The sequence below is a fragment of the Aquarana catesbeiana genome, linkage group LG02 (genome assembly GCF_042186555.1).
Source record: "Aquarana catesbeiana isolate 2022-GZ linkage group LG02, ASM4218655v1, whole genome shotgun sequence".
NCBI classification, from domain to species: Eukaryota; Metazoa; Chordata; class Amphibia; order Anura; family Ranidae; genus Aquarana; species Aquarana catesbeiana.
The window spans coordinates 672,581,626-672,607,434 of record NC_133325.1 but is presented as its reverse complement, the minus strand read 5'-3'; the positions used below and the strand labels follow the sequence as shown (position 1 = coordinate 672,607,434).

General features: G+C 42.3%; 1 protein-coding gene across 2 annotated transcripts in view; it reads right to left on the bottom strand.

Annotated features, from left to right (window-relative positions):
- Positions 1-805: 805 nt before the first annotated feature.
- TNFAIP1 (TNF alpha induced protein 1) overlaps positions 806-25,809 on the bottom strand; it is a 44,731-nt gene continuing 19,727 nt past the window's right edge. For both annotated transcript variants that reach the window (XM_073616692.1, XM_073616691.1), the window contains exons 4-7: positions 23,538-23,627; positions 22,419-22,471; positions 13,324-13,519; positions 806-8,188 (exon numbers count right to left, since the gene is read on the bottom strand). In XM_073616692.1, the coding sequence (XP_073472793.1) occupies positions 7,952-8,188; positions 13,324-13,519; positions 22,419-22,471; positions 23,538-23,627 (576 nt within the window). In that variant the 3' untranslated portion in view covers positions 806-7,951. The remainder of the gene's footprint in view (positions 8,189-13,323; positions 13,520-22,418; positions 22,472-23,537; positions 23,628-25,809) is intronic.

The following is a 25,809-nucleotide window of genomic DNA, read 5'->3' as shown; positions in this document are numbered from 1 at the left end:
CTATCTGCATGGAGTTGGTATGTTCTCCCTGTGCTGTGGGTTTCCTCTGGGTATTGCGGTTTCCTCCAACAAGCCAAAGTCATGCTGATGTCTGAAATGGCACTAGTGTGCGTATATGAGATTGAGACCTTAGATGCTTTTCTGTGCAGCAATTGGTGTGAGGTACAGTATTGTAAAGCACTGTGTAAATTGATGGTTCTACCTGTAATAAATAACTGTTCTTCCCACTGCCAGATCCTTAACACTCTTCTCCTGCACATAATGCCCGATGTAATACCTTCCACAATTTTTTCCTGCATTGCATATACTACCCCGTCATACCTCTGGACCCCTCTACTGAACATAGTTTATTGGCAAACCCTTCACACCCCACTCCTGCGCATACTGCCCGTTGTCACACCCTCTTTTCTGCACATACTGCCTGCTACCATACACTGCACACTCTCCCTCTGTATATATTGGCCTAATTAAGCCCTTTCTACTCCTATCCAGCACATATTACCTCCCGTCATACAATCTACAGTCCTCTTCTGTACATACGGCCTCTTATCATATCACATACTGTCTGCGGTCATACCCTCCGCACTCCTCCTATACATCCTGCCCACTTGTGATACACTATAATAGAACATTATTTCAGGTCTTTAGATTTCAGAAGCAGGTTGTCCTGCTAACTGTAATAAAAGCACAAGACTAAAAAAAAATAATACCTAAAAGTCTGTGGATTATTCCTAAAAAGACAAATACATGTATCTTTACATTTTAAACATATAGTTACTTAATCTTGTAAACAAGAAACACAAAGTATTTTTAATAATGAATTTTATTCTCATTAACAAGTTAGTGTTTAATTTTCCAGTTCAAATTCCCAAAAAATTACAGGAATAGTTCTATGGTTAAATAAGTTAAGACAAAAAAAAAAAAGTTGCATAAAATTCTTCATTCTGAACAATGAAATGGTATCAACAATGACCATATTTTAATACTGATCTTTATCTGACTTAAAACACATTTGAAAAAATTGTATTTTAATTTAACCTACAAAATGCAAACTGTAGTGTAAATGTTAACATATCGAATCTCAATTTTAACTAATGTCTTCAAATGGGTCTGACATTTTCCATCGTAACCTTCAAGGAAAAAGGCGCTTCTTGTGAAACTGTCAAGAGTCTCAATGGCATGAAATTTGTGTAGTGTGGGGTTAAGCGACATCGGATTACTTCCTCTATATAGGCCAATCACATGAATTAGGTCAGTGTATTTTACCGGTGGTGACTTGTCTTAGGGCTATGCACTACTGCTAACAGAGCAACCTGCCAGTGCTTCAACACACAGATACCTGCCATGTATAGGTAAGACTGAACATCTGTCCTCCAAAGAGCCGTGAGTGACTCATTTACTATAGATAAGGGTCACTGGTAATGTCATGCACTATATAAGACATTTAAAAATGACCTTCTAAAAAAAAAAAAAAAAAAAAAAAAAAAAAAGGAGTATATGCTCTAGTACGCAGAATCTCAAATATTTTTACAATTTCGGCTTTGCAAAAAATGTATATTTGCATTTTTTTTTTTTTTTTTTGAAAAGGAGTGGCTTAAAAAAAATAAAAAATACAATCGAAGGTAAATACAGTGCTCTATATAGCAATAAACGCGATTCTAAATTCTATAGTGCAAACTAGAACATTAATGCAGGCAGCTGATTGTCTGTTACAAGTAACACCACAGGTTTCACTTTTTGCTTTGCAAATAAACTCCTAGAAGAGAATATTTACATACTTAGTACACAGATTTTCCATTTACTACAAGGTTTACCGTTACTTGCTTTTGTAGACTATTGTAGTTCATTAGCTCACCAGTTTGAGCATGCCATGATTGAGGGATTAACATACACACACACAAAAAAAAAAAAAACTAAAAATACAAAACAAAAAGCAAATAGAAAGATACTGACAGCAGGTACAGAACCCATTCTAAGAAAAGTTGGCACAAACTCCCATGGATAGACCTCCAACAAGTGGAGAGGTAGTATGTGAGATCCATTAGAAGGGTAAAAAACAAGGGGCCTTCCTAGTGCCATACTCCATTCGTTATCAAAGATAATTGGAAATAATTACCGCTTAACATGTTACATAAAAATAAAGAAACATGTTAATTTTTTTTATATTAACGTGCATTCATTTTAACATTGCAATAATAAAGCAGCATTCAAAAAACTTTTTCAGGGCAAACCTTATTTACGAACTTGTAAGAAAATAGCTTAAAAACTAAGAGCTGACCAATAAAAAAGAATTTTAAGCTAAAATCCCATTATTATGTGGCTAGTTCCCATCTATGTGTTGTAGATTTTTTAATAAAAATAGGACATGTAGAATGAACTTCATGCACATTTAGCTGGCTCCTTGAAATAGATGGCAAACACATAAAACACATGAATCATACAGTCTTGTGTGTTTTTATAGCTTCTTCACCATAGAAAAGCCCTATTATGAATGTTTCTTCCTCACTTTGAAAACATACATACAATTTAGAAAAAAAACATTTTGCTACACCGACATTATAGACACTTTAGACCAGCGCTTGAACATTGGGGACATTTATAAAAACAGTCTTATTGTTTGTGATTGCTAAACAGTCGCTTCTTTAACAAAGCTAGAAAAAAAATGAACTTTGTGTGCGTTTAAAAAGTGTTTCTTAGCACTTCTGAGTTCTGAGGTTAACATTTCACCCCTAAATATGTGTTAGCAGTTGCGGCACAACAGAGAAAATAGGTTGGTGCTATTTGGCCGCACAATCGTGCAAAACTAAAGTTGTCTGGCTGCAAAACAGAACCAAATATTAACGTTACACTTTTTTTTAACACATATTGATATTAAAGCAACTTCTTATATTGTATCCACTGACTGCCGTAAGAGTTCAAGAGATTCAAGTCCCTCTGTAGTCCTAGCCTTGCAGGTAAGACGATGTGCCCCTCATTTGTGGTCTCCTCTAGTATAGCTTATCCCCACTGTCTTTGGGTCTACCTCTACTGCTAAGAAAATCGATTTATAGGCAAAAAAAAGCAGATGTATTGTGCTTATGATGGCAATGGAGCCCAAAAACAAAAGTGTGCTTTACACTGGGCCTTCTCTATTTTATGCTCCAGCTAGGCAGGCTCCATGTGTTCCACATATCCACCCTTGCATAGATAACTGTTCATTAGTTTTTTCTGCCTTTTGGCAGGGATTGGATCCCTACTAACAATATGTTTTGTATTGTTCCAGTGTTTCATAAAAGCTTCTAAAGCAGACAAATTCACAACAATGTGTACATTACACAGAATAGCTACAGAAAACAAACAATGAGACGGACTTGGAGCAAAAAAAAAAGGTGTGAGCTGGGACTGCACCAGCCAGAATCTAACTGGATGTCAAGGGTAAAAGCTCAGTTATTTGTACTAGTTTTCTGTATCTGCCTTAAAGCGGAGTTCCACCCAAAAATGGAACTTCCGCTTATGCGCTTCCTTCCCCCCTCCGGTGCCACATTTGGCACCTTTCGGAGGGGAGGGGGGACCTGTTTTTGTAGCTGCTGACTTTTAATTTTCTTCACTCAGGCTGGACCTCCTGTTTAACGTAGTACTGTGGTCGGCCTATGAACATTTGATATGTAACTATATGAAATTTTTCTTGAAGTAGTGTCACTTTTTTGGCTCCCAATAGGACAAAGTACATGTAGTTCTCGGTCTCATCTTATGTTCCTGTTAACACTAGCTACAATGCCCGACGCAGCTAGGCACATGGACACGTGACACCGCAACTAACAAGGAGATGGCTGCTTTGTTAGCAAGTGCCTGTCTTCGGCTTCCAGCTTGCCTGTGTCCAGCATCGGCAAGAGGAATGAAGACAAAGGTGAGGCTGACACGCTCGGGGGGGGGGGGAGGTGGGCACCCAGGAGAAATGGACAAAGTACTACATTACTTTGTCCCCTCGGGAACTGAATACTGGAAACAAAAGAGTGATACTTCTTTAACAGACTTTCACTGACCTCTATAGCTTGAGTCACTGTGGAATAATTAACTAAGGTGTGCAGCAAAAGCTTTCCAGTTTTACTTTTACTTCCTTCTGTGACCCAGCTCCCCCTGCCAGCAGTGATTTGGCTGCCTGTAAGCCTTCTAATTTCCAATGCAGCCTTTCTCAACCTTTTTACTGTAGAGGAAGCCTTAAAGTAATTTTCAAGACTCAGGGAACACCTGCTAAAAATGATTATATCTACAGCTCACAGTATATTAGCCACACCGGTGGTCATTGGAAGCCTAATTATTTACCCTGTTGGTAAATGAAAAGAATGCCCTGTTATATTGGTCAATGGGAAGTATGCTCTTACATTGGTGGTCAGCAGAAAGAATGCCACCCTTACAGACCGCTAGCATAATCATTGGTGTTAGTGGTGACTTACATAAGAAATAAGAGAAGTTCCACTGGTCCCATGCTGCTGGCTTTGCTGAGTGGCTTTGTGAATGGCCGGGGCCACAATGACGTCACTCCTGCACATGGGTGCTGGAGCTCTGGCTCAAAGCTGAAGGAGCAGCCCGGGTACTCTTTGTCCTTTCATATCGCATGCGCTAGGGAGGTCACCGGCTACATGCTGTGTGAATATCTCCTGAACAATGCAAGTTTAGGAGATATTCACTGTACCTACAGGTAAGCCTTATTATAGGCTTACCTGTAGGTGCAAGTCAAAAAGTGGACTTTAATTCCACTTTCAGTTTTTGTAAGGATTTGAATGTCCTTGGCTTAGCTACAGTTCCACTTCAATGTGAAATAATGTTTAAAAGAAACTAACAGAAATATAGAGGTCGCCATTGCTGACCTTTGACGGTATTTATTAAAAAAACAACCTACCTTTAGAACCATTGTTTCTCCCTTACAATACCTAGACTGTGATACCAATCTCATTCAATGCCAGGCAACTATGCCACCAACCCAAACATTAAAGAGCAAGTCCACTCTAAACTGATATTTTGTTTTTAGGTAGATGGTAGAGATTTAAACCATAAACAAAATTTAGGCACCAGTGACAAGGTCTCTTGAGTTCCCATGTTGCTGAACTAGCTATAGCCATTACAACGATATTCCACCCCTGCTAATCAAGTTTAAATGACTAAATTCACCTTTTACAGAAAATCACCTGTGCGGTTTAGGGTTTCCAGTAGATATATAAATAAAAAAATAAAATGTACAGCTTTATAAAATGCTCATCAATTTGACTGTCATACCTGTAGGTCATTTGGGCACCCATGGCAGCCTGGCCAATAAACTCCCTATTAGCAATCCCCACGTCCTGCCTGTTGCTAGGCTGAGAAAACAGTTCTTTTCTTTTGTTCCTGTAATGCTGAAAGTGAGCATCCAACAGGTTTCACATCCTAGCAACAAGGCAGGATGTGGGGATTGCTAACTGGGGTTTGTTTGGCAAATCTTTCGGTGGGCACAATTGGCCTGCGGGTGAAAATAAAATAAAGGAACATTTTGCACTGCTGCAGTTTTTTTTAAATATCTATAGGGGGCCAAGGTTATTTTTTGGAAAAAGTGAACTATAAATTAACCATTAAAGAAAATGCTATACTTTAAACTCTAAGGCAGGTGAGAACTCGCTACAAGAGTTTCCAAAAGACTACCAGAGTAAATCAGTAAGGAAAACAGCCCTTTAAAATGGACTGACATAAATTCCATGCAATGGTCATTAACCCTTAAGAATGGCATAAAATTAGAAATGTGAATAAAAACACTAGATAATTTCCCTATTTAAATATGCCTAAAACAATGTTCATCAAAAAGGTTTAAGTTTCCAATTCCAACTATATACTAAAACATAAAAGTAAAACAAAAAAGTAAAACAATATTTATATATATATGCACATCAAGCAGTCCAACTAAAAGAAGTGGTCTTTTCCTACTGCATTAAACCTAATTTTTAATCTTAACACCTTTAACCTTAAAATTCTAAGGCAAAGAGAAAAGTGTCAAGCATAAACAATAGAAGCCAAGATTTGCATGATTGCTGCATTCTTCATTTGACCCAGACTACTGTATGAGACCAGCAAAAAGGTATGAAATTAATTTGCCTGAAAATCTCTGGCTTTAATACTTTGAGTCACTGGCCTGGACATCGTCAATTTTATTCAAAAAAGGTGACCTTAGCCTTTAAATAAAGCTTGATAGAGTCGGGTCATTTATCCAATAACAAACCACATCTCATAACTTTCAGTAGTAGACGTAGTAATTTACTGAATCAAGAAACAGTCAAATCATCTGATGTGTCGACACACTGAGATATGCAGCAATGTAACTGAATATTAAATTCCATAGCCAAGTCACATGGAACATAATATAATCTGCAAAGAGGGCCAGAGAACTATATGTCCAAAGTTACTGAAATAGTGTTGGACATGGACAGTTCCCACCTGACCTCATCCTATCAGCCGTTGGTTGCCAAAACTTTACTTATGTCCTCTATGTGTGCCGAACACTAAAGTGATCTTACTTAAAAGGGACACTGTCATGATAGAATAACGAAGGCTGACATTACTGAGCCCTACTTTGAGAATGCCAGTTCCTTGGCCGTTAATCTGATTCTTTACCTTTAATGATGGATGAGTGGCTGATCCAGAACGAATTTACAAGGCTAGGTAGCTCTGACACTTATTTACAGCATGCATGTTCCGAACTATAACTGAAACATGAAAGTCAGACACAGCCAGGAATCTGGAAGTTTCAAAAGGAAGACAGATGTCAGCCCCCAAAATGCTCATATGACAGAATCACTTTATAAGACAATGCAAGTAGCAATGAAAATACTTCTGCAGTAACCAAAGATTATGAAATAATTTTTTTTGAAAAAATCAATTCTGAGAGTTTTTTTGTGGATCGGTGTGTTTCACTTAACCTTAAAGAGGTTGTAAACCTCAGAAAAAAAATCCTGCAAGACAAAGGCATAATGAGCTCGTATGCATTGCATACGAGCTCATTATGAAATACTTACCTTAGAATGAAGCTGTTGCAGCGCTGACACAGCCGACATCTTCCCCTGAGTTTCTTCCGGGTTCGCGGGCTCCGGCGCTTTGATTGTCAGGAGCCGTGATGATGTCACTCCCGCGCATGTGTGCGAGAGCTGCCATTTATGGCACCTATGGCCGTTCCTTCCAAGGGCATGCGCCAGTGATGTCACTGGCTGCATGCAATGTAAATATCTCCTAAACTGTACACGTTTAGAAGATTTTTTTACTACCTATAGGCAAGCCTTATTATAGGCTTACCTATAGGTACATGTCAGCAGAGGAAGTTTACTTCCTCTTTATTAGGCCTTGGAGTGTTTTAGGTCTTAAAATGTGCATTTAGTGTGAAAAGGCACAACTGGTGTGAAATTGTCATTGCGTCCTACTGAAAAGCAAGTCTGCATATTTCTGTGTGGTTTCCAAATGCTAAACGATCACTTAAAACTATTACTTAAGATCAAGTTAGAAGTTCCCATGTGCACCATACAAAATAGCAATCACTACTGTCAGAATATGGACTGAATCTCCCAGTAAGAGGCAGATCTAAATCCTTTTGTCAGTACACTAGGTAGGTAAAGAGATTGAGAGAAATTCTCACAGATATGGTACTTCCATGTATCCCCTAAAGCCACAATGTGATCATAGTTGGGTGATGCAAAAAGGACAAACCCTGACTAGACAATGTAAGGGTTTTTCCTCAATTAAAATGTCGAGGGGGACATCAGTTCTTCTGTTTCTCATATTGTGCTAGAATGGAGTCCAATTCCACTGTCCAGAAAAACTTATAGTCATCCATATGATGCTGACGACTTATCATCATGCATAATATTGGCGATGCAGTGAACTAAAAACTGTGGCTATAAATTTCTCTAGGCAAAGTGGTCTTCACCGTGTTCTTAGGCAACATCTTTTCTGTATTCAGTCAGTCCCTGTAAGCAGACTGGTGGCCAAGTTGTCTGTCATCATATGTGCTGTATCTCTTAACGTGAATGCGCCTAACCCTGTCGCGAAGCTCAAAACCATCATCATCTTCGCTATGAGATGCTTGGCTGCATGTACGGCTTGTGGCTTCCAACAAAGAGTTGTCAGGTACTCGTGGTGTTTCATAGAGTAAAACATTTAACGTCTCTTCATAAATTCGTGCTTCAGGAAATTCAACCTGAGAGGTGATACAAAGAAAAGGCTCTGTTTAAATTATGGCACAATTAAAAGTCAATATACAAATAAAGGAAAGCATTTGCTAACAAGCTAAAAAGTCAGAAGACCTTCTAAAATTCATGTCTTTTTGATCAGTCAGCTGATTAAAAAAAAAAAAAAAAAAAATTCCATGAACTGATTCCCCCCCATCCGCGCATTCAGGCTCGGTTCACACTGCTGCGACTTGTCATGTGACTTAAGAGTTCAAAGTCGCAAGACGAGTCACAACCCATTAACGGCAATGAAGCCGTTCTAATCGGTGCGACTCAAGTCGCAGCGACTTAGAAAAAGGTTCCCGCACTACTTTGGAGCAACTTCATCATGACTTGCATTGACTTCTATTAATGAAGTCGCAAGCAAGTTGCAATGAAGTCACGCAGGATGTCGGCTGTCGAAGCCGCGTATATGTGAACCGGCACTCAAGGTAGATAGGAGATTCCCCTGCTGCGCTACTGTATTCTGGCAGAAAGACTCCTCTGCCCCAGAATACATTGATCAGTGCTGCAGCCAATTGGCAGCAAGCACTGATTGAGTGAAAATATACTGGACAGTCCCATTCGGGAGGAGTCGATCACTAGAACTCCTCTCGAACAGGAACAGCCATACAGGGATCGAAATTAGTCCGGTTCCTGCTGAACCAATCACATTTCAATCCATGTATGGCCAGCTTTAGTGCGTCCCTTTTCCTTTAGTGTCCTTTCATAAGAGAACACAAGTCCAAGACCAAACTGCAGTGAAAAAAGCGAGGGTGTGGACTTGGCTATGCCATGCTAACAGTGCTTTACATTTATACAACTGACTGCAATCAGATTTAGATACTTTCTTAGGGCAGCTTAGAATGCTGAAAAAAAGCTCACTAATGAAAATGCTGACCAGGTATTATAAAGTTCTGTCAGGGATAACCATGTTTAAATGGCCTTTAAACTGACAGGAAGAAATAAAAAGCTGAGGATTTAGTAAATGGGATCCAGTACATATACAGAGTAGGCATATAACTTTTATTTCTAAGACGAAAGGCATAATTACTGACAAATAAACAGACATTTTTATTCCATCATAAAAAATAAAACAGGTAAAGCAGGTTTTATAGACTAACAATTATTTCAGTTGAATGAAACAGCATGTGGAGAGACTGGATCAATATTCACATTTACAATATACACAAGGCAATGGTCTGGTAATCACTGCAAAAATCAGGATACTTGGTTTACCTGTAAAATCCCTTTCTTGGAGTACATCACAGGACACAGAGGACTTCACATTCATGACTACTTGGGTTATGCTGCCACCTTCAGGTACGTGGATAGTGGTAAAAGAATGGAGGAAACCATGCCCGGGCATAACCTCCCCCCCTCGTCTCAGTTAAAGGATATGTAAAGGTTTTTAAAAAAAAAAAAAAAACACATACATGTCATACTTACCTCCTCTGTGCAGTTGGTTTTGCACAGTGGACCCGAACCTCCTCTTCTGGGGGCCCTCAGCGGCGCTCTGGACTCCTCCTCTGCTCGAGTACCCGTTGGAGAGCCGCTCTCCCTCGGGGCACTCGTGTGGGCGCGATCCCGTGCCCTGCTGCTGCGTCCATTGACGCAGACAGCAAGACTCGGCCCTGCCCCCTGCATCATTGGATTTGACTGACAGCAGCAGGAGCCAACAGCTGCGCTGCTATCAATCTATCCAATCAGGACCCGGGACACCGGATGGAGCTGGTGTGCTTGTCCCTGTCACTGAAAAGACCAGGTTCAGGCAAGTAAAAGGGGGGCTGCTGCATCACAGGAGATTTTTCGAGGGTTTACCTTAGTTTAAAGGGGAGGGATTTCTGAGTTCTGCAATGTACTTCCAGAAAATGATTTTACACTTAACTAAAAATCCTAACTTGTTAACCATACATTACAGGACACAGAGGAATTCATATTCATGATAGCTTGGGATGCCTCAAAGGCCTGAACATGAGGGGTGGGCAACAAGGCCTGCATGTCCAAATCCCCCCAGAAAAAAACAACAGGAGGAACCCCACTACTAAGATCTTCAACCACAATTTTGCATCCGCAGCGACGTACATCTCTCTGGTAGAACTTAGAAAATGTGTGAACCAAGACCAAGCCTTGAAAACTTGATCAACAGAAGCTTGATGCTGACCAGCCCAGGAAGCAGACACTCCTGCTGGGATGGGCCTTGACCAGGAAAGGAGGAACCTTGCCCTTGATACCAAAGGCCTGAGAAACAAGCTGGCAAATCCGCCTAGTAATATTACCATTTGGAGTGGATAGTCAGACTTTAGAGGTATTAAGCATACATGTATATAATAACACAGACATTCTATTTTTCTCTGAGATACATTAAATGACAAAATAAATATGTAAAAGGTTCTTAACAAATAATGCATCATAACTCCCCCCCCCCCCCCCCCCCAAGTGTCATTCTTAAAAAGGTAGTAAACTCATCTACAAAAAAACTTGTAAAAAGCAGTATAGCCATTACAAAAATAGCCTCATCTCTCATTCCGCCCTATGAATCACTCCCCTCTGTGTTTTCCTACTTTTTTTTTTTTTTTAGCTTATATTTGTTTCACTGCTCCCCAGGCGAAACCTGTGCCATTTTAACTGTGATCTTCTGCATGTATGCTGGAGTTTACTTCCGCCCATTCTATCTGTGCCATGTACATTGCTTATTAATGATTACAATGGAGGAAAGTATAAAAGTTGAGTTTACTACCAGTTTAATGCCATGCTCAGACATCATTGCCCCGCATGAAACTTATTATTGCCATAAGTATCCCAATTCATTTCTAGTAATACATCTGCGTATGAGATCCTCTTGGGAAATGGTGGAGTGGCATCTCATTCTTAGAGAAGGCTGCAGGGCTGCTCCCACCAGGGAGAATACTACCGCTAACCTCTTATCTATGCTACCTTTAAAGACCAGGACCTCATCCACTGTGACAGTTGGTGTCACATTCACGTAGGAAAAGGAAAGCGGAAAATCCCATCTTTTGTAGAATTCCTCCTGCAAGGGTGTAACGCAAAAGACTTGGGATGTTTTGGCGGCTGCCAGGACACAAAACCAGTGACTTTAGGGGAAGACTATTTCAGCAGAGGTATTGTCAGGTTAGTGCTCACCAAATCTGACAGGAAGCCACCTGCAGACAGCCCTTTCCCCCAAGATTCCTCCTGGGAGGACTTGTCCATAGAGGATTCCTGATCCTTAACAGCTTTCCCTTCTTGCATCCCAAACGCTCCAACCAGTGAGAAACCCTGATAGCTGATCCCACAAACCAAAAACAGACTCAGACAGTGAATATACCAAATAAGGGCAGGGTTCAGAACGAATATGACTCTAAGGGGGGCCAAGGACCTGAAAAGCAGTCTGCCAGCTGTGATACTAAATACACTCTACCCCACACATGGCTGTCCACAGGATCCAGCACTGACTGTCATCACAGGCCTTTCCTGTTATTGCATACGGGGTCGAGGTACAGTCCCCCTAGGCTGCAGCAACAGATCCAGATGAAGCTCTCCTCTACTCCAGTAGGTGTTAGGAACAGGCAGGGAAAATCAGGAACTAGTTCCCTGAAAGAAGATCTTCAGGGAGACATCTGTAGGTGCATCAATCACCTAGGGAATCAGCTTTTTGGCCACTGAAGGTGGGAGCATAGCCCAAGTATTCGTAAATATGAAGTCCTCTGTGTCCTGTGATTTACAATTAGGAAAAACCTTGGAACCCCATTTACTTATTTCAGCTAATGCTTGCTAAAAGCTCTGAAGATCTGAAGCAGTCCCCTTACTTTGTCTGTTGCTATAGGCTGCTCTACCCCTGCTCTTAACTAAGCCATGGCCTTCTTGTCTGAATCTTGGCGTTTACTTCTCCTTTCCTATTCGGCCTCCCTCCACGGACATCATAAAACCTTGTGTGTGCACACAGAGTGAAAGTAGCCAAGCCTTGTTTGCATTTGAGGGTTGCATGGTGCTGTGACCTCACAGCTTAACCCCATAGCCATGCAGAAACCACTGAGGATATATGCAGAAGTGAATAGCAGCTATATTCCTCTCACAAGCATCGCAGGGGACAGGCTGTATTTCTATATGCGATTGGTGAAAACTTCTAAATCTAGCAATGTCTTAAACTTCCCAACTCCTATGATGTTGGTAGTCACATGGCATTTCAGGAAGTAAAAAGATTGCAAGAGACAGCATCTATGCCGCAGACAGAAGATCACGTCATCATGGCAGGGCTCTTAGAACATATCAGCGCAGCCGGGATGGTGTGAGTGACTGAGCCTGTGCCAATGATATCACAAGGAATAATAACATCTGTATCTCAGGAACAGCTCTGCAGAATTTCACTGCTTGCAACTAGTAGTATGTACAATTACATTACAGGCGAAGACAAGTGGTTATATTGACTTGACTTCCACTTTAAGTGGTTCACAATATACATCAAGCTTACAGCTGGAAGAGTGAAAGATACCTATAGCTGAAAATGTATTTCCCCCCCAAACACAATCACTGAAATCTACAGACATTTGTGCACTCACGACTGGGAAGGAAGGACATTGCTTACACCAAGCTGTAGTCTCTGTAAAGAGATGGCTACTAAGCTGTAATCAACACCATACAACAGGTGTGGCTATGCTCTTAGGAACACAAGACCCTTTTTTTAACTTTACAGAAATGAAAATAAATATTACAACAATTTCATCATCGTCGGCGCAAGTGCTCTAAAGGAACTGCATACCGTGCTGATCCTTCAGAGCCCTGTGCCATGAACAGAGGCTCCCGCATGCATGCACGGGAGTGACGTCATCGTGGCTTGTCCAATCAAAGGACCAGAGCCCACCAACCCAGAAGAAAGACCGGGTGGAGATAGAAGCCCTGTCAACGGTGACAGAGTGCCGCTGGAGGGCTTCGTTTTAAAAGAAGTTTCACATAATGTGCTAGTATGCAATGCATACTAGCACATTATAACTTTGCCTTGCAGATTTAAAAAAAAAAAAAAAAAAAAAACGACGGTTTAGTACTGCTTTAACCAAGGTCTGCTTTAGCCATTATCAGGGTTTATAGAATGTATGACAATAAAAAGGGGATAAAAGAAAAAAGTTACCTTTGTTTGTTTTTTCTCAGTGGCATAAACAATGGAAGTACAGCAAACTTCTGCCAGTTTTCTCCCTTGACCATAAAAAGACCAGCAGCAGATTTCATCTCCGATCACATCCTTCATGAATAGGACTCGTCCGTTGAATCGGAGGGACAGCTTGTCAAAAAGCTCAATGTTTTTCAGAAGGTGGTCATCAGAGTTGCTGAAATAACCAACATAGATTTCACTTCATTACAATTTTTTGTACTTTTTGTTTTGTTTTTTTGTTTTGTTTTGCATATTCATACTTACCTAGGTGGATGCATCATCAGTCCAATGCTGCATCTGTCCCCCGCCGCCTCTTCACTGAGAACGGAGCGATCAAACACCGCCGATGGCTCGGTTCTCACAGCTCAGCGGCTCTCCGCTCTGGCCCCCCACACTCATTGGAGCGCTGAGCTGTGGAGGGGCAGGAAGCGGCCATCTCAGGCTCTCAGCGGCTTGTTGAGAGGCTGAGACAGGCATCAGTCCAGGCACCTGGTGGATCCAGACTTAATTGTCGTGATGACGCGCTGCCTGGACTGATTCCAGTGATGTCGGCAGACAGCAGACTTCAGACCGCTCTCTGCTGAAAATGGGTCACAGAAGTGCAAAACGAATTGCACTCCTGTGACCCATAGGAGAAGTCCAGCCAAACGAGCTCAGGCTGGACTTCTCCTTTAAAGCAGGCAGATGAGAGAGAGAGAGAGAGAGAGAGAGAGAGAGAGAACGAGAGAGAGAGAGAGAGAGAGAGAGAGAGAGAGAGAGAGAGAGAGAGAGAGAGAGAGAGAACACAACTACATTCCTTACCTGTAAAATCCTTTTCTTTTGAGGTACATCACGGGACACAGAGCCTCAGTAATTACTGATGGGTTATATAGGCTATCACTAGGTGATTGGACACTGGCACACCCTAGACAGGAAGTTCAACCCCCTATATAATCCCTCCCCTTCCTGGGGATACCTCAGTTTTGTAGCAAAGCAATATAACTGTATTAGAAGAGGGGAGGGACCTCTGTGTCCCATGATGTACCTCAAAGAAAAAGGATTTTACAGGTAAGCTGTTATAAAAATCCTATTTTCTTTCTCGTACATCACGGGACACAGAGCCTCAGTAATTACTGATGGGATGTCCCAGAGCAATGCTATTTGAGGGGAGGGGAACCACAACAAAGTATTGTGTAATCAGACCTGAGGACCTTGTACTGCTGCCTGCAGCACACTACGCCCAAAGGCGATATCCTCATGCCTTCTTACATCCACCTGATAAAATCTGGTGAATGTATGGACTGAAGACCAGGTTGCGTTCTTAGGCCCCTTTCACACGATCGGACCGTTCAGGTCCGCCTGTCAGTTTTGACGGCGGACCTGAACGGGCGATCCATGTTAGCCTATGGAGCGTCGGATGTCAGCGGAGACATGTCCGCTGACATCCGACCCCGTCCGATCCGCTAAAAGCAGACGGATGGCTCTACGTCCAGATCCATCGCTGGCGGATCAGATCGGGTGAGATCTGACGAAAACGGACACGCTGTCCGTTTTCGTCTGATCCCTCCATAGGCGGCAGCGGCGCCTGACAAGCCCCTCCCCGCTCAGTGAGCAGAGAGGGACCTGTCATCCGCCGGCTCAGCGGAGATCAACGGACAGATCTCCCGCTGAGCCGGCGGACCGAGGCGGGCTCCGTAGAAACGGAGTCCGCCTCATGTGAAAGGGGCCTTACAGATTTGAGCCATAGAGGCCTGATGCTGCACTGCCCACGAAGCACTAATAGCCCTTGTGGAGTGCGTCTTGATCTGAAAAGGCGGAATTTTCTGTTTCAAACCCTAAGCTTGAACAATCACTTGCCAAATCCATTTAGAAATGGTAGATTTCAACGTTGCCTGTCCTTTATTAGGACCTTCTGACAATACAAACAAAACATCTGTTTTGCGAATTCGAGCAGTCACTTCCAGATAGACTTTAACCACTCTCACTACATCCAAAGAATGTAGTGACCTTTCTTGCGTAGAACAGGGATCTGGAAAAAAAGGAAGGCAGAACAATATCTTTGTTTAGATGAAAACCTAAAACCACCTTTGGTAGAAAGCTAGGATGAGGGCGCAATACCACTCTATCCTTGTGCATGATCAAATAAGGCTCTTTACATGAAAGAGCAGCTAATTCTCATACTCTTCTAGCAGAAGAAATGGCTACCAGAAAAATGAATTTCCTTGTCAACAAGACCAAGGGAATTTGACGTATTGGTTCAAAGGGCTGTTTTGGTAAAATTGACAGAACCAAATTCAAGTTCCAGGGGTTTAGGGGCGCCTTAACCGGAGGATTAAGACACGTTACCCCTTGTATAAAGCTTCGGACCAAAGAATGCGAAGTAAGCAGCCGTTGAAATAATACTGACAAGGCTGAGACCTGGCCCTTGATGGTACTCAAGGCCAGCTTCATTTCTAATCCCATTTGCAGAAAGTCAAGAATTCCACTTATGACATATTTTCTGGGATGCCAACCCCTGGATTCACACCAGGAGACATAAGCTTCCCAGACTCTATGATAAATCATTCTGGAAGCTGGCTTCCTTGCATTGATCAAGGTAGAAATCACAGGACCTGAAAGCCCATGACTCTTCAGAACGTGGGTTTCAATAGCCAGACCGCCAAACTTAGCGTTTGTAATGCAGGATGGAACACTGGACCTTGGGATAGCAGGTCTGGACGCGACGGTAGGGTCCACGGGGAACCCACTGCTGAATTTACTATTTCTGCATACCAAGCTCTTCTGGGCCACCAGAAGTACTGACTTCTTTTCCTGCCTGATTCTGCAAAGAAGTTGTGGCAGTAGCAGAATAGGAGGAAATGCATAAATCAGGGAGAACTGATGCCACGGAGTCACCAACGCATCTGTCTTGCATGCAAGAGGATCCCTTGTCCTTGACATAAAGTTGTCGATCTTGGATGCAAAGAGAACTACATCTGGAACCCCCCATCTTTGGCATATGGCCAAAAAGATGTCAGGGTGAAGAGACCATTCCCCTGGAATAACTGCCGGCGACTCAAGTAGTCCGCCTGCCAGTTTTCTACTCCCGGAATGGAGATTGCCGATATGCACGGCACATGTTTTTCTGCCCAGATTAAGATCCGGTTTACTTCTTGAGCTGCACGACTCCTGGTGCCTCCTTGGAGATTGATATAAGCCACTGCTGTGGCATTGTCAGGCTGGATCCTGACAGGGCTCCCTGTAACCTGAGTGTCCAGGCCTTTAGGGCTAGATACGCCGCATGATCTCTAGAATGTTGATGGATAAGGTCCTCTCTGTCTTGGACCATCTCCCTTGGACAGTCGACTGTTCCAGAACTGCTCCCCAACCACTGTCCAGGTAACTGGTAAAAAGGATTTTCGTTTTTGCAGATTTTCGGGTATCAACCACCAACTGAGGCTCTGACGCACTGTAGAAGACGGACGCATCGGGAAATCCATGCCTGACCCTTCTTGTTCCAGGCAGACAGGATACTGTTTTGCAACAGTCTCGAATGAACTGAGCATAGGGAACTGCTTCGACTGAAGCCACCATCTTCCCTAGTAGCCTCATACTATTGTCTTCTTACTGTTTTAAAGAAGACTTCTCTAAGTTGAGGAGCCAACCTAGGTATTCCAGGTATTTGCCTGTGGTGACCAAGTTTTGGTCCAAGCGGGCTACCGACCGGTCTACCAAAAGCAGGTCGTCTAGGTATACTATTACAGTTATACCTTGGGCCCTTAATCTGGCCAACGGATGGGTCAAGATTTTTGTAAACACCCGAGGTGCAGTAGCTAATCCGAAAGGCAGAGCTAAAAACTGAAAGTGGCGTTTTTCTACTTCGAAACGCAGGTACTTTTGATGAGCAGGGAAAATAGGTACATGCAAGTATCCGTCCTTGATGTCTATTGACGCCAGAAGTTCTCCTCCTAGTAGGATGGAGACTACCGATCGGATCGACTCCATGCGAAAGATGGTATCTTTAGGAATCGGTTTAGATCCTTGAAATCTAAAATGGGTCTGACATCTCCATTTGGTTTTGGAACCGTGAAAAGGTTTGAATAAAACCCCAATCCCTGCTCTTGCGTGGGAACAACCACAATAACTTTTTGCGACAATAGTAGCTCCAACGCTAGAAGAGAGACTTCTTTTTCTCTGGGTCTCTGGGAACATTTGATCTGAGGAAACGAGGAGAGGGGAACTCTCAGAACCCTAATTTGTGACCTAGAGTTATTGTGGAGATCACCCATCTGTCCTGGAAATCCTCCTGCCAGAGCCTTGAGAACTGTAGCAGTCTTCCCCCCACCCGAGCAAGCGGGGGCACTCCTTCATAAAAGAGGCTTTAGCGTCTTGTCAACTAGGCTTCCTCCCCCAGGACTTCTTTTGTCCCTGGGTCGACTCTGAGATTTATTTCTTGAGCCTGACGGAGGAGGCTGTCGCGACTGCCTGGAGGCTGATGCTCCTGGCACTGGGGACAGAGCCCGTTTAAAAGACCAAATCCTCTGCGAACAGCTTGCACCATGAAAGGGAAATCCAGCCAGAAGCTTCTTACATGGCGATTCGGCTGAAATTTTTCAACCATAAGATTCTATGCATATGTACCAACCCAAGCGCAAGGCGAAAGGTTTGGATGATAGAAGCTCTGATTGCGTCAACAGCAAAACACAAAGCCGCTGGTAGATTGGCAAACCCCCGGGCTTGCTGTTCAGGTAAAACTTTGAGGACCTGTTTAACATGGTCTCTCAAGTATTGACAGACTCCGATTGCTGCCACTGCAGGTTGAGCTATTAAGATCTTCTGCCACTGAACCTGCCAAAGAGAAAACATTTTTTTAACAGGAATTCCAATTTCTTATCAGTTGGATCCCTAAGTATCTGAGCGTTGTCGACAAGACAAGTCAGACTTATTTACGGAGGAATGGCGGCGACAACTGCCGGTATACCCCACATCTTAGTAAATTTTTCCTCCATAGGATAAAAATGTTTACCTGGGTGATCCCACTCAGAATAAATAAGCTTTTCCAGTAACCATAAACAGGAAAGGCATGTGCAGTTTGAGGAGGCTTCAGTGAACCCAAACCAAAGGAGGGTTCTTTAACTGACTCAGATACGGGTAACTTGTATGTGGAGCGGACCAATCCAGCAAAAATTTGCACTAACACCTACCTGAGAAGCTGAAGAGGGCCCTTCTCCACTTGATTCCTCAGAAGAGGAATCATCAGTCTCATCCCAATCCTCTGAGAGGGATTCCTCTCCTTTTTCCCCAGAGTTCCTCTGTTTGAGGGTCCTGGGTGGCAGAGGGGTACCTAGTGCGTTTTCTTCCAGAGTGAAGATGCGATTAAGGCCATTAGTCTTTCCTCTAATCCATTAATGGTTGAGAAAAAACCCTCCTGTGTAATGTATACAGGGGCTGAAGTGCCAGAAGCAGCTGCAGACCCTGAACCCGACAGGTCACCCTGGCCAGCTTATCCCTGGTCCTTCAGGGGGGGAAGGTGCTGCAGAAGGGGGGTCCTCAGAGCCTGAGGGAGTCCCTTAGAGCCCCTACTTTTCGGGGTAATTGTCCCTCTTCTACCCATAGTGCCAAGCAACAAAGGGAGAGGTACCACAAAAAAAGCACTGACTGCTAAGCGATGTAGTTCAGCAACTGCTGCTGCTACCAATGGCCAGTCTGGTGCTTAAGTAAATGCTGCCTGGGAAATGCCTGTATCCTACCTCACATGCGCCCGTCAGCTCTGTGTCCCTCCATAGCTGTGTGCACCTGAAAGAGAGTGCACTTTATAGCCTGTGTAGCCAGTGATGTGGGCGTCTAATCACGCTGGACATCGCGTTAATGCTCCGCCCCCCCCTCCTCCGACCACCCTCCCACCCCCCTTAGTTTTTAAAACGTGTGCTTTCCCGCGCGAGCCGAGGCTCCGATCCTCGGGACAAGCATGGAGGGGAGGCTGGGGCGGAGGACAGAGAGAGGCCGGTGGATGGGCCCTGCCAAAAAATGGCGGCGGCGGCAGGTGGTGCGGTATATTACCGCTCCTTACTAAGCTCATCCTGTCCCCCCTAAGCCATGGGGGGAGAACCCTTAAGGAAAGAACCCCCCTTACACATCCTACCTGGAGCCTGGCCAGAGGAGCGTACAGCGCTGACACTGAGACCGACGGAACAGGCATGAAAGGTATGTGCTCTTGACAGCCCCCGGTGGTGACAATAGGCATAGCATACATTTACTTAAAGGAGAAAACCTACTAGAATTAAAAAATTCCTGTGGAGTCTCCCTTACCTTATCCAGCTGCAGGGTTCTGTATACAGACCCAATCTTAACCTCTCACGGTGGGCTCCGTTTGAAAAACCTTCAGAGACTGGGGCCCCCTTGAACAGGAGGATCCGCAGTTCCGGCCCTGTAAAGCACCCCGCCAGGGATATGGCTAAAAAGAAACAAATACTGGATCCCGGGGGCTAGCTCTCTAAAAAGAGAAGCGTTACAGGTAAAACCTTGTTTTTTCAGACACGAGGCCCGGGTACCATCCAATTTGGCCCGGAAAAAGCACTTTTAATGGATCCGGTTGCATGGCTTGCCCCAGTATAGGATATTCCTTTGGAGCTCAGCACAGCACATCTTTACTCGTGACCAACACCTAAGACACTGGCGAAAAAACTGAGGTATCCCCAGGAAGGGGAGGGATTATATAGGGGGTTGAACTTCCTGTCTAGAGTGTGCCAGTGTCTAATCACCTAGTGATACCCTATATAACCCATCAGTAATTACTGAGGCTCTGTGTCCCGTGAGGTACGAGAAAGAAAGATAGATATGATATCAAAGGAGAACGAGCCCCCCCTTGTGAGCCCAGCGCTGGGGGTGAGCAGTGTCTTGAGAATCAGAGTTGCCACCACTCCACCTGCCTCTGGTCACATGCCTGGGACGATTGTACAGAATCGAGGAGCAGAACAGAGACCAGGGGAGTCAGCAGTAGCATGGTTGCGTGAAATTATACAGACCTTGTAAGTGATCTGCAGCCGGACAGTCATGCCATCTAATGCCTGCTATGCATATTCATTACATGTATGCAAAACATACCAAGCAGGCATTAAGCAGGTGAAAAAAAAGTTTATACATATATAGCAACAGTATGGGAATACACTATCGGAAGTGCAACCATTCTAAACTTTCTCTCTCCAGTTTATTTGCTTTGTGCTTATTCACACTCCATGCACTCTGGCTCAAAGAAACAAGTGGCTGAAAACTGATGACATCACTTACTTAAAATTGTTTGAGCCAGCCAAAGATACACGGACATACCCGCCTAAAGACCATCCCTCCTCTAATGCGTTTCACTCTTCTGAGCTTAGTCATAGAGCAACCTTGAAAGTATAAAATGCGTCAGCGGACAAGAGTTCGGGTGGGATATCAGTGTATGTTTGATAGACTCCATAAAGTTCCAAAAGGTGCTAAAAAAAAAAAAAAAAAAATTTATATATATATATATATATATATATATATATATATATATATATATATATATATATATATATATATATATATATATATATATATATATTATGATAGATAACACTCTATAGCGCTGCAAATGCCATGCTGGATACAAGCAAGGCAAGATAAATTATAAGGTACTTACTGTACTGAGATACTAAGCAGTACAGTAAAACCTTGGTTTGAGAGTTTTGCAAGACAAGCAAAATGTTTTAATAATTTTGACTTGATATAAGAGAAGCGTCACGTCACAACTGTGTATAAAAGAGAAAAAAGGGCGACTCTAAGTGTAGCAATATGGTTACATTTAATGAAGGTACAACATAGACCATCCTCCGCACCGCCATCCGTTCCATGCTACGCTCCACGAGCACTTCAAGCCTTGCTTTTAGATCACTCTACTGCACGGTATTCTTCCTAGTCACGATTGCAGACTATGTAAGAGCCGGTGGTGCTATGTTGTACCTTCATTAAATGCAACCATATTGCTACACTTAGAGGCGCCTATTTATACTCTGTAGCTCCTGTTGGATTTTGCTTCTAATCCCCTTGTGGAGGCTTCCATTTGTGTATGGACCTTTTTATGGTTACACAACCTGGTCACATTGCTATAATTTTTTTATATGGACTATAAAATGAAAGACCTATGAATAAATGATTGTGGAAAGAATCATCTGAGTTTCCATTATTTCTTATGGGGAAATTTGCTTTGATATACAAGTGCTTTGGATTACAAGCATGTTTCCAGAACAAATTATGCTCGCAATCCAAGGTTTTACTGTACTTTTTGTGAACGCCATCAGTTTGGATTTCTAACATCCCACAGCAAACATTAGTATTGAATTTAGGACAAGTGCAGGCATTGAAAAACACCTTGAACTCTTTCATATGCTGGGAAAAAAGAGTTCAGCGACAGAGCCTGATTATTAAACCTATAGACATTTTAAATGCTTTACCAAAAAAGAGGATTTTGGCTTACTATTAAATTTTATACCTTGAAGTGCAATAAGACACAGGCTAATGTTTTCATAGACTGAGTTAGAGGCTAGTACCTTCAGGTAATTGGACACTGGCAAAGCTGTTCAATATAAGGGGAAAAAAAAAAATGTACTTGCCGATTTTTATTTTTGCCCAGACATATGCGATGGGGGGGCGGGACGAGCGCCGACAGATTACATACAGTGAGAATCTCCTGTTTACTCGGCGGCCTCTAATAGGAAGTCCTGTCTCCTGGGCTGGCATTGGACTACTAATCTGTCTATCATAGGACTTTGTATTAAAGAGGCCACCGAGTAAACAAGATTTTCTGTCGGCGTTCGTCCAGCCCCCCTCCCTGTCCCCTCCGAGGCTGCAGATGGGCATGGATCAGCCTTCACTGATGGCAATGGCAAGGCTGCATCCATGGCAATGGCGAGGCTGCATTGATAAGCACTGACCCTTATTTTCTTCACAGTTCTTTATTTAAATTTAAGTTTTTCTTGAAACTTTCCTCTTAAAGTGAAGGTGCGTGTTATACGCTGATAAATACGGTACTTTCCAGATAGCCGAAGATCAAACATTATTGTTGATACTGTTATGTATTTGATGACAGTACATACCTGGTGTATGAGTACTTGTTGTTGCTTCTGTTATACAGGAGTTTGACAACAGGCTGTTGGGAAAACACAAACATTACATGTTACCTAAGGCTATATAATGAATTATTCACAGGAAAGATGCTATCCACTGGCTTAACATGACTGAAGTGGTTGTAGATTTTTCTTCACTTTCATTCCTGGTGACAACGGTCACCAACTGAGAGGGTGAATCTCCCTAATGCAGACACAGACAGCAGTAAAAACCTGACAGGGTATCTAACCATTCTATCCAAAATATTATATATATACATATATATATATATATATATATATATATATATATATATATATATATATATATATATAAAAACAAAAGTTTGACTTTATGAATTTAGATACACTCAGTGTAAAACATGGCCTTTTGTCTATACAGTTGATATCGTAACTCTTTCCCGAAAGAAATTTGCTTGATTCCCCTATCAACAGAGATAGTGTTGATGCGGGAATCCCTCCTGCTGGGCCATTGTCTTCTTCCGGCAGGGGAAGCCGTCCCTGCTGGGAGAAGACAGTAAATATCACTAGTGGCTATAACAGCCGCTAACGATAATCCAGGTGAAACCCGGCATGATGGTTGCACCCAAGTTAATCGATTAACTTGGTACATTCAGCCTGCCCATACATAGTTCAAATCTTGGCCGATTCCTGCTGAACGGGGCAAGATTCAAACTATGTCTGTCCTACCGAATGCAAAATATCAAGTAGACCTATGCTAACCACCCCCCCCCCCCCCCCAAAAAAAAAAAAAAAAAGTACAAAAGTACCTCAGAGCCCTGAATAAAGATTTTTTTATTCTTTAGCAGCAATATATCAGTAATAAATTTACAATATAATATATTTTAAGCTTTTTTTATTCAAATGAGGAACTAGCATGTGATATCTTAATATGCAAACTCCCACTGGATTCTGGTTTGAACCATTACAATAGGCTTATGAACCCCTTATTCTAAAGGTGAATGACAGATAAGCCTTGGTTCAATGGTGAAAAAAAAAAAAAATCACGAGATCTAGACACATTTCTATGGGACCAGCAGCAAGCTAACCTAATTTCTGGCTGTGACAATGCAGGAGTGAAGTATGTACCTTGGCAGATGATTCAATCAGCTTCTCTTCTTCTTTTGGAGATGTGATGATGGGGATATTACATACTGCTTCGTATGACTCATTTTTATCCTGAAAGTAAGAGAAATGGAGACAATTAGTGAAGAAAAATCTACAGCATTGTTTGCAGCCACATACTCAGAACTGTAGTCTTCTGATGTGCTAAACAATGAAGCCAAGAGAAATAGGGTCCTAGGAGAAGAAGACTGCTGAGAACAGATGGTGGTCTTTTATGATCTTTCTATGGGAAATGGATTGCTCATATTGAAAACTAACATAAGCTATGTACTATATATCCTTCTCAATGTGGAAGGTTTGTATTCTTCTTTGTGAAAGAAATAAAGTCATGCTTTAAAAGATAATTAAACAGGGGATTGATTCTGCTTTAAAAAACAGACAAGTACAATCCTTTCCAGGAGACACTGCAAATGCAGCAAAATCAGATCTCTAGTTATTTTACCTTAATCAAATCTCTATACACATTAGATGCCCTGCAGTTTTAGCAGGGTTTTATAGAGTATCTATTCAGGACTACAGCCGATTGTCTCCTTCCAGATAATGGGGTTGATTTACTAAAACTGGAGAGTGCAAAATCTGGTGCAGCTGTGCACGGCAGCCAAACAGCTTCTAACTTAAGCTTGTTCAATTAAGCGTTGACAAAAAAAAAAAAAAAGAAAAATGGAAGCCAATTGGTTTGTATGCACAGATGCACCAGATTTTGCACTCGGCTTTAGTAAAACAACCCCAATGTATGCCGATTAACCACTTCCAGACTGCCCTATAACAGATCTACTGCTTCAGGGCGGCCCTCCTGTGCAGGACCACGTGTGACAGAATATATATATATATATATATATATATATATATATATATATATATATATATATATATATATATATATATATATATATATATATATATATATATATATATATATCTCTATCTATATACATACACACACAAGATTCTGCACTTCTGGCTACAGAGGAATGCGCGCAGCTCCGGCAGGCTGCTTCTGCTGTAAATTAATTACAGCAGAAGCCAATCTGCGGGTGCTGGGCTCTAGATGTCCACTGGCACCCGCTGATCGCCCGTAAAACATACAGAACAGAGATCTGCCTGTGTAAACAGGCAGATCTCTGTTCTGATGGGGAAAAACATCTCTTCCCCTAGTAATATTAGCAAACAAGTCACAAAAACACTGGGTAGGCACACAGTTAACCCTCTGATTGCCCTAGATGTTTAACCCCCTTCCCAGCCAGTGTCATTAGTACAGTGACCGTGCATATTTTTAGCACTGATCACTATATTAGTGTCACTGGTTCCCGTAAAGTGCCAGTTATGTCCGATTGTCCGCCGCAATATCGCAGTCAGGCTGCAAGTCCCTGATAGCCGCATTACTAGTATATAATTAAAAAAAAAACAAACAAAAAAAAAAAAAACACTACGAAATAAAAATTCCATAAATATATACCATAGTTTGTAGATGCTATAAAGTTTCCGTAAACCAGTCAATATACGCTTATTGGGAATTTTTTTTTTTACCAAAAACATGTAGCAGAATACATATTGGCGTAAATTTATGAAGAAATTTGATTTACATTTTTTTTTATTGGGATATGTTTTATAGCAGAATTTTTTTTTTCCTTGTCGGTCTTTTATTGTTTATAGCGCAAAAAAACAAAAAATAAAACGCAGTGTTGATCAAATACCACCAAAAGAAAGCTCTTTTTTGTGGGGGAAAAAAAAGAGACATACATTTTATCTGGGAACTGTGTTGCATGACGGCACAATTGCCAATTAAATCAATGCAATGTCGTATCACTAAAAATGGAATGGTCATGAGGGGGGGGGGGGTAAATCTTCAGATGTAAAATCAAACTTTTAGGCCCCGTTCACATCTGGCGTTTTGAGATCTCAGGCTAAATTGCTGCGATTCTGCCTGCGATCCCAAATCGCACTGCAAGAATTGCAAAACACACGCACGTTTTGGTGGCATTTTCAATGGCACCTAAACATAGTGCGGCTTTGTGGCGACAAGTTGCGCTGCAATCGTGGCAAACTGCATTGAACAAAGCTTGTCACCAAAAAGAAGTTTCTGTTCCTTTCTGGGTGACAAGCTTCGCACCATGCAGTTTGCCACGATTTATTGCGTAACAATTGGGGCAAAACTGCACTGCATTCAGGTGCCATTGAAAATTATGCTGATGTTCTTTAGTAGAAAAACTCTATAGTTAATACGATTTCTCCTCGA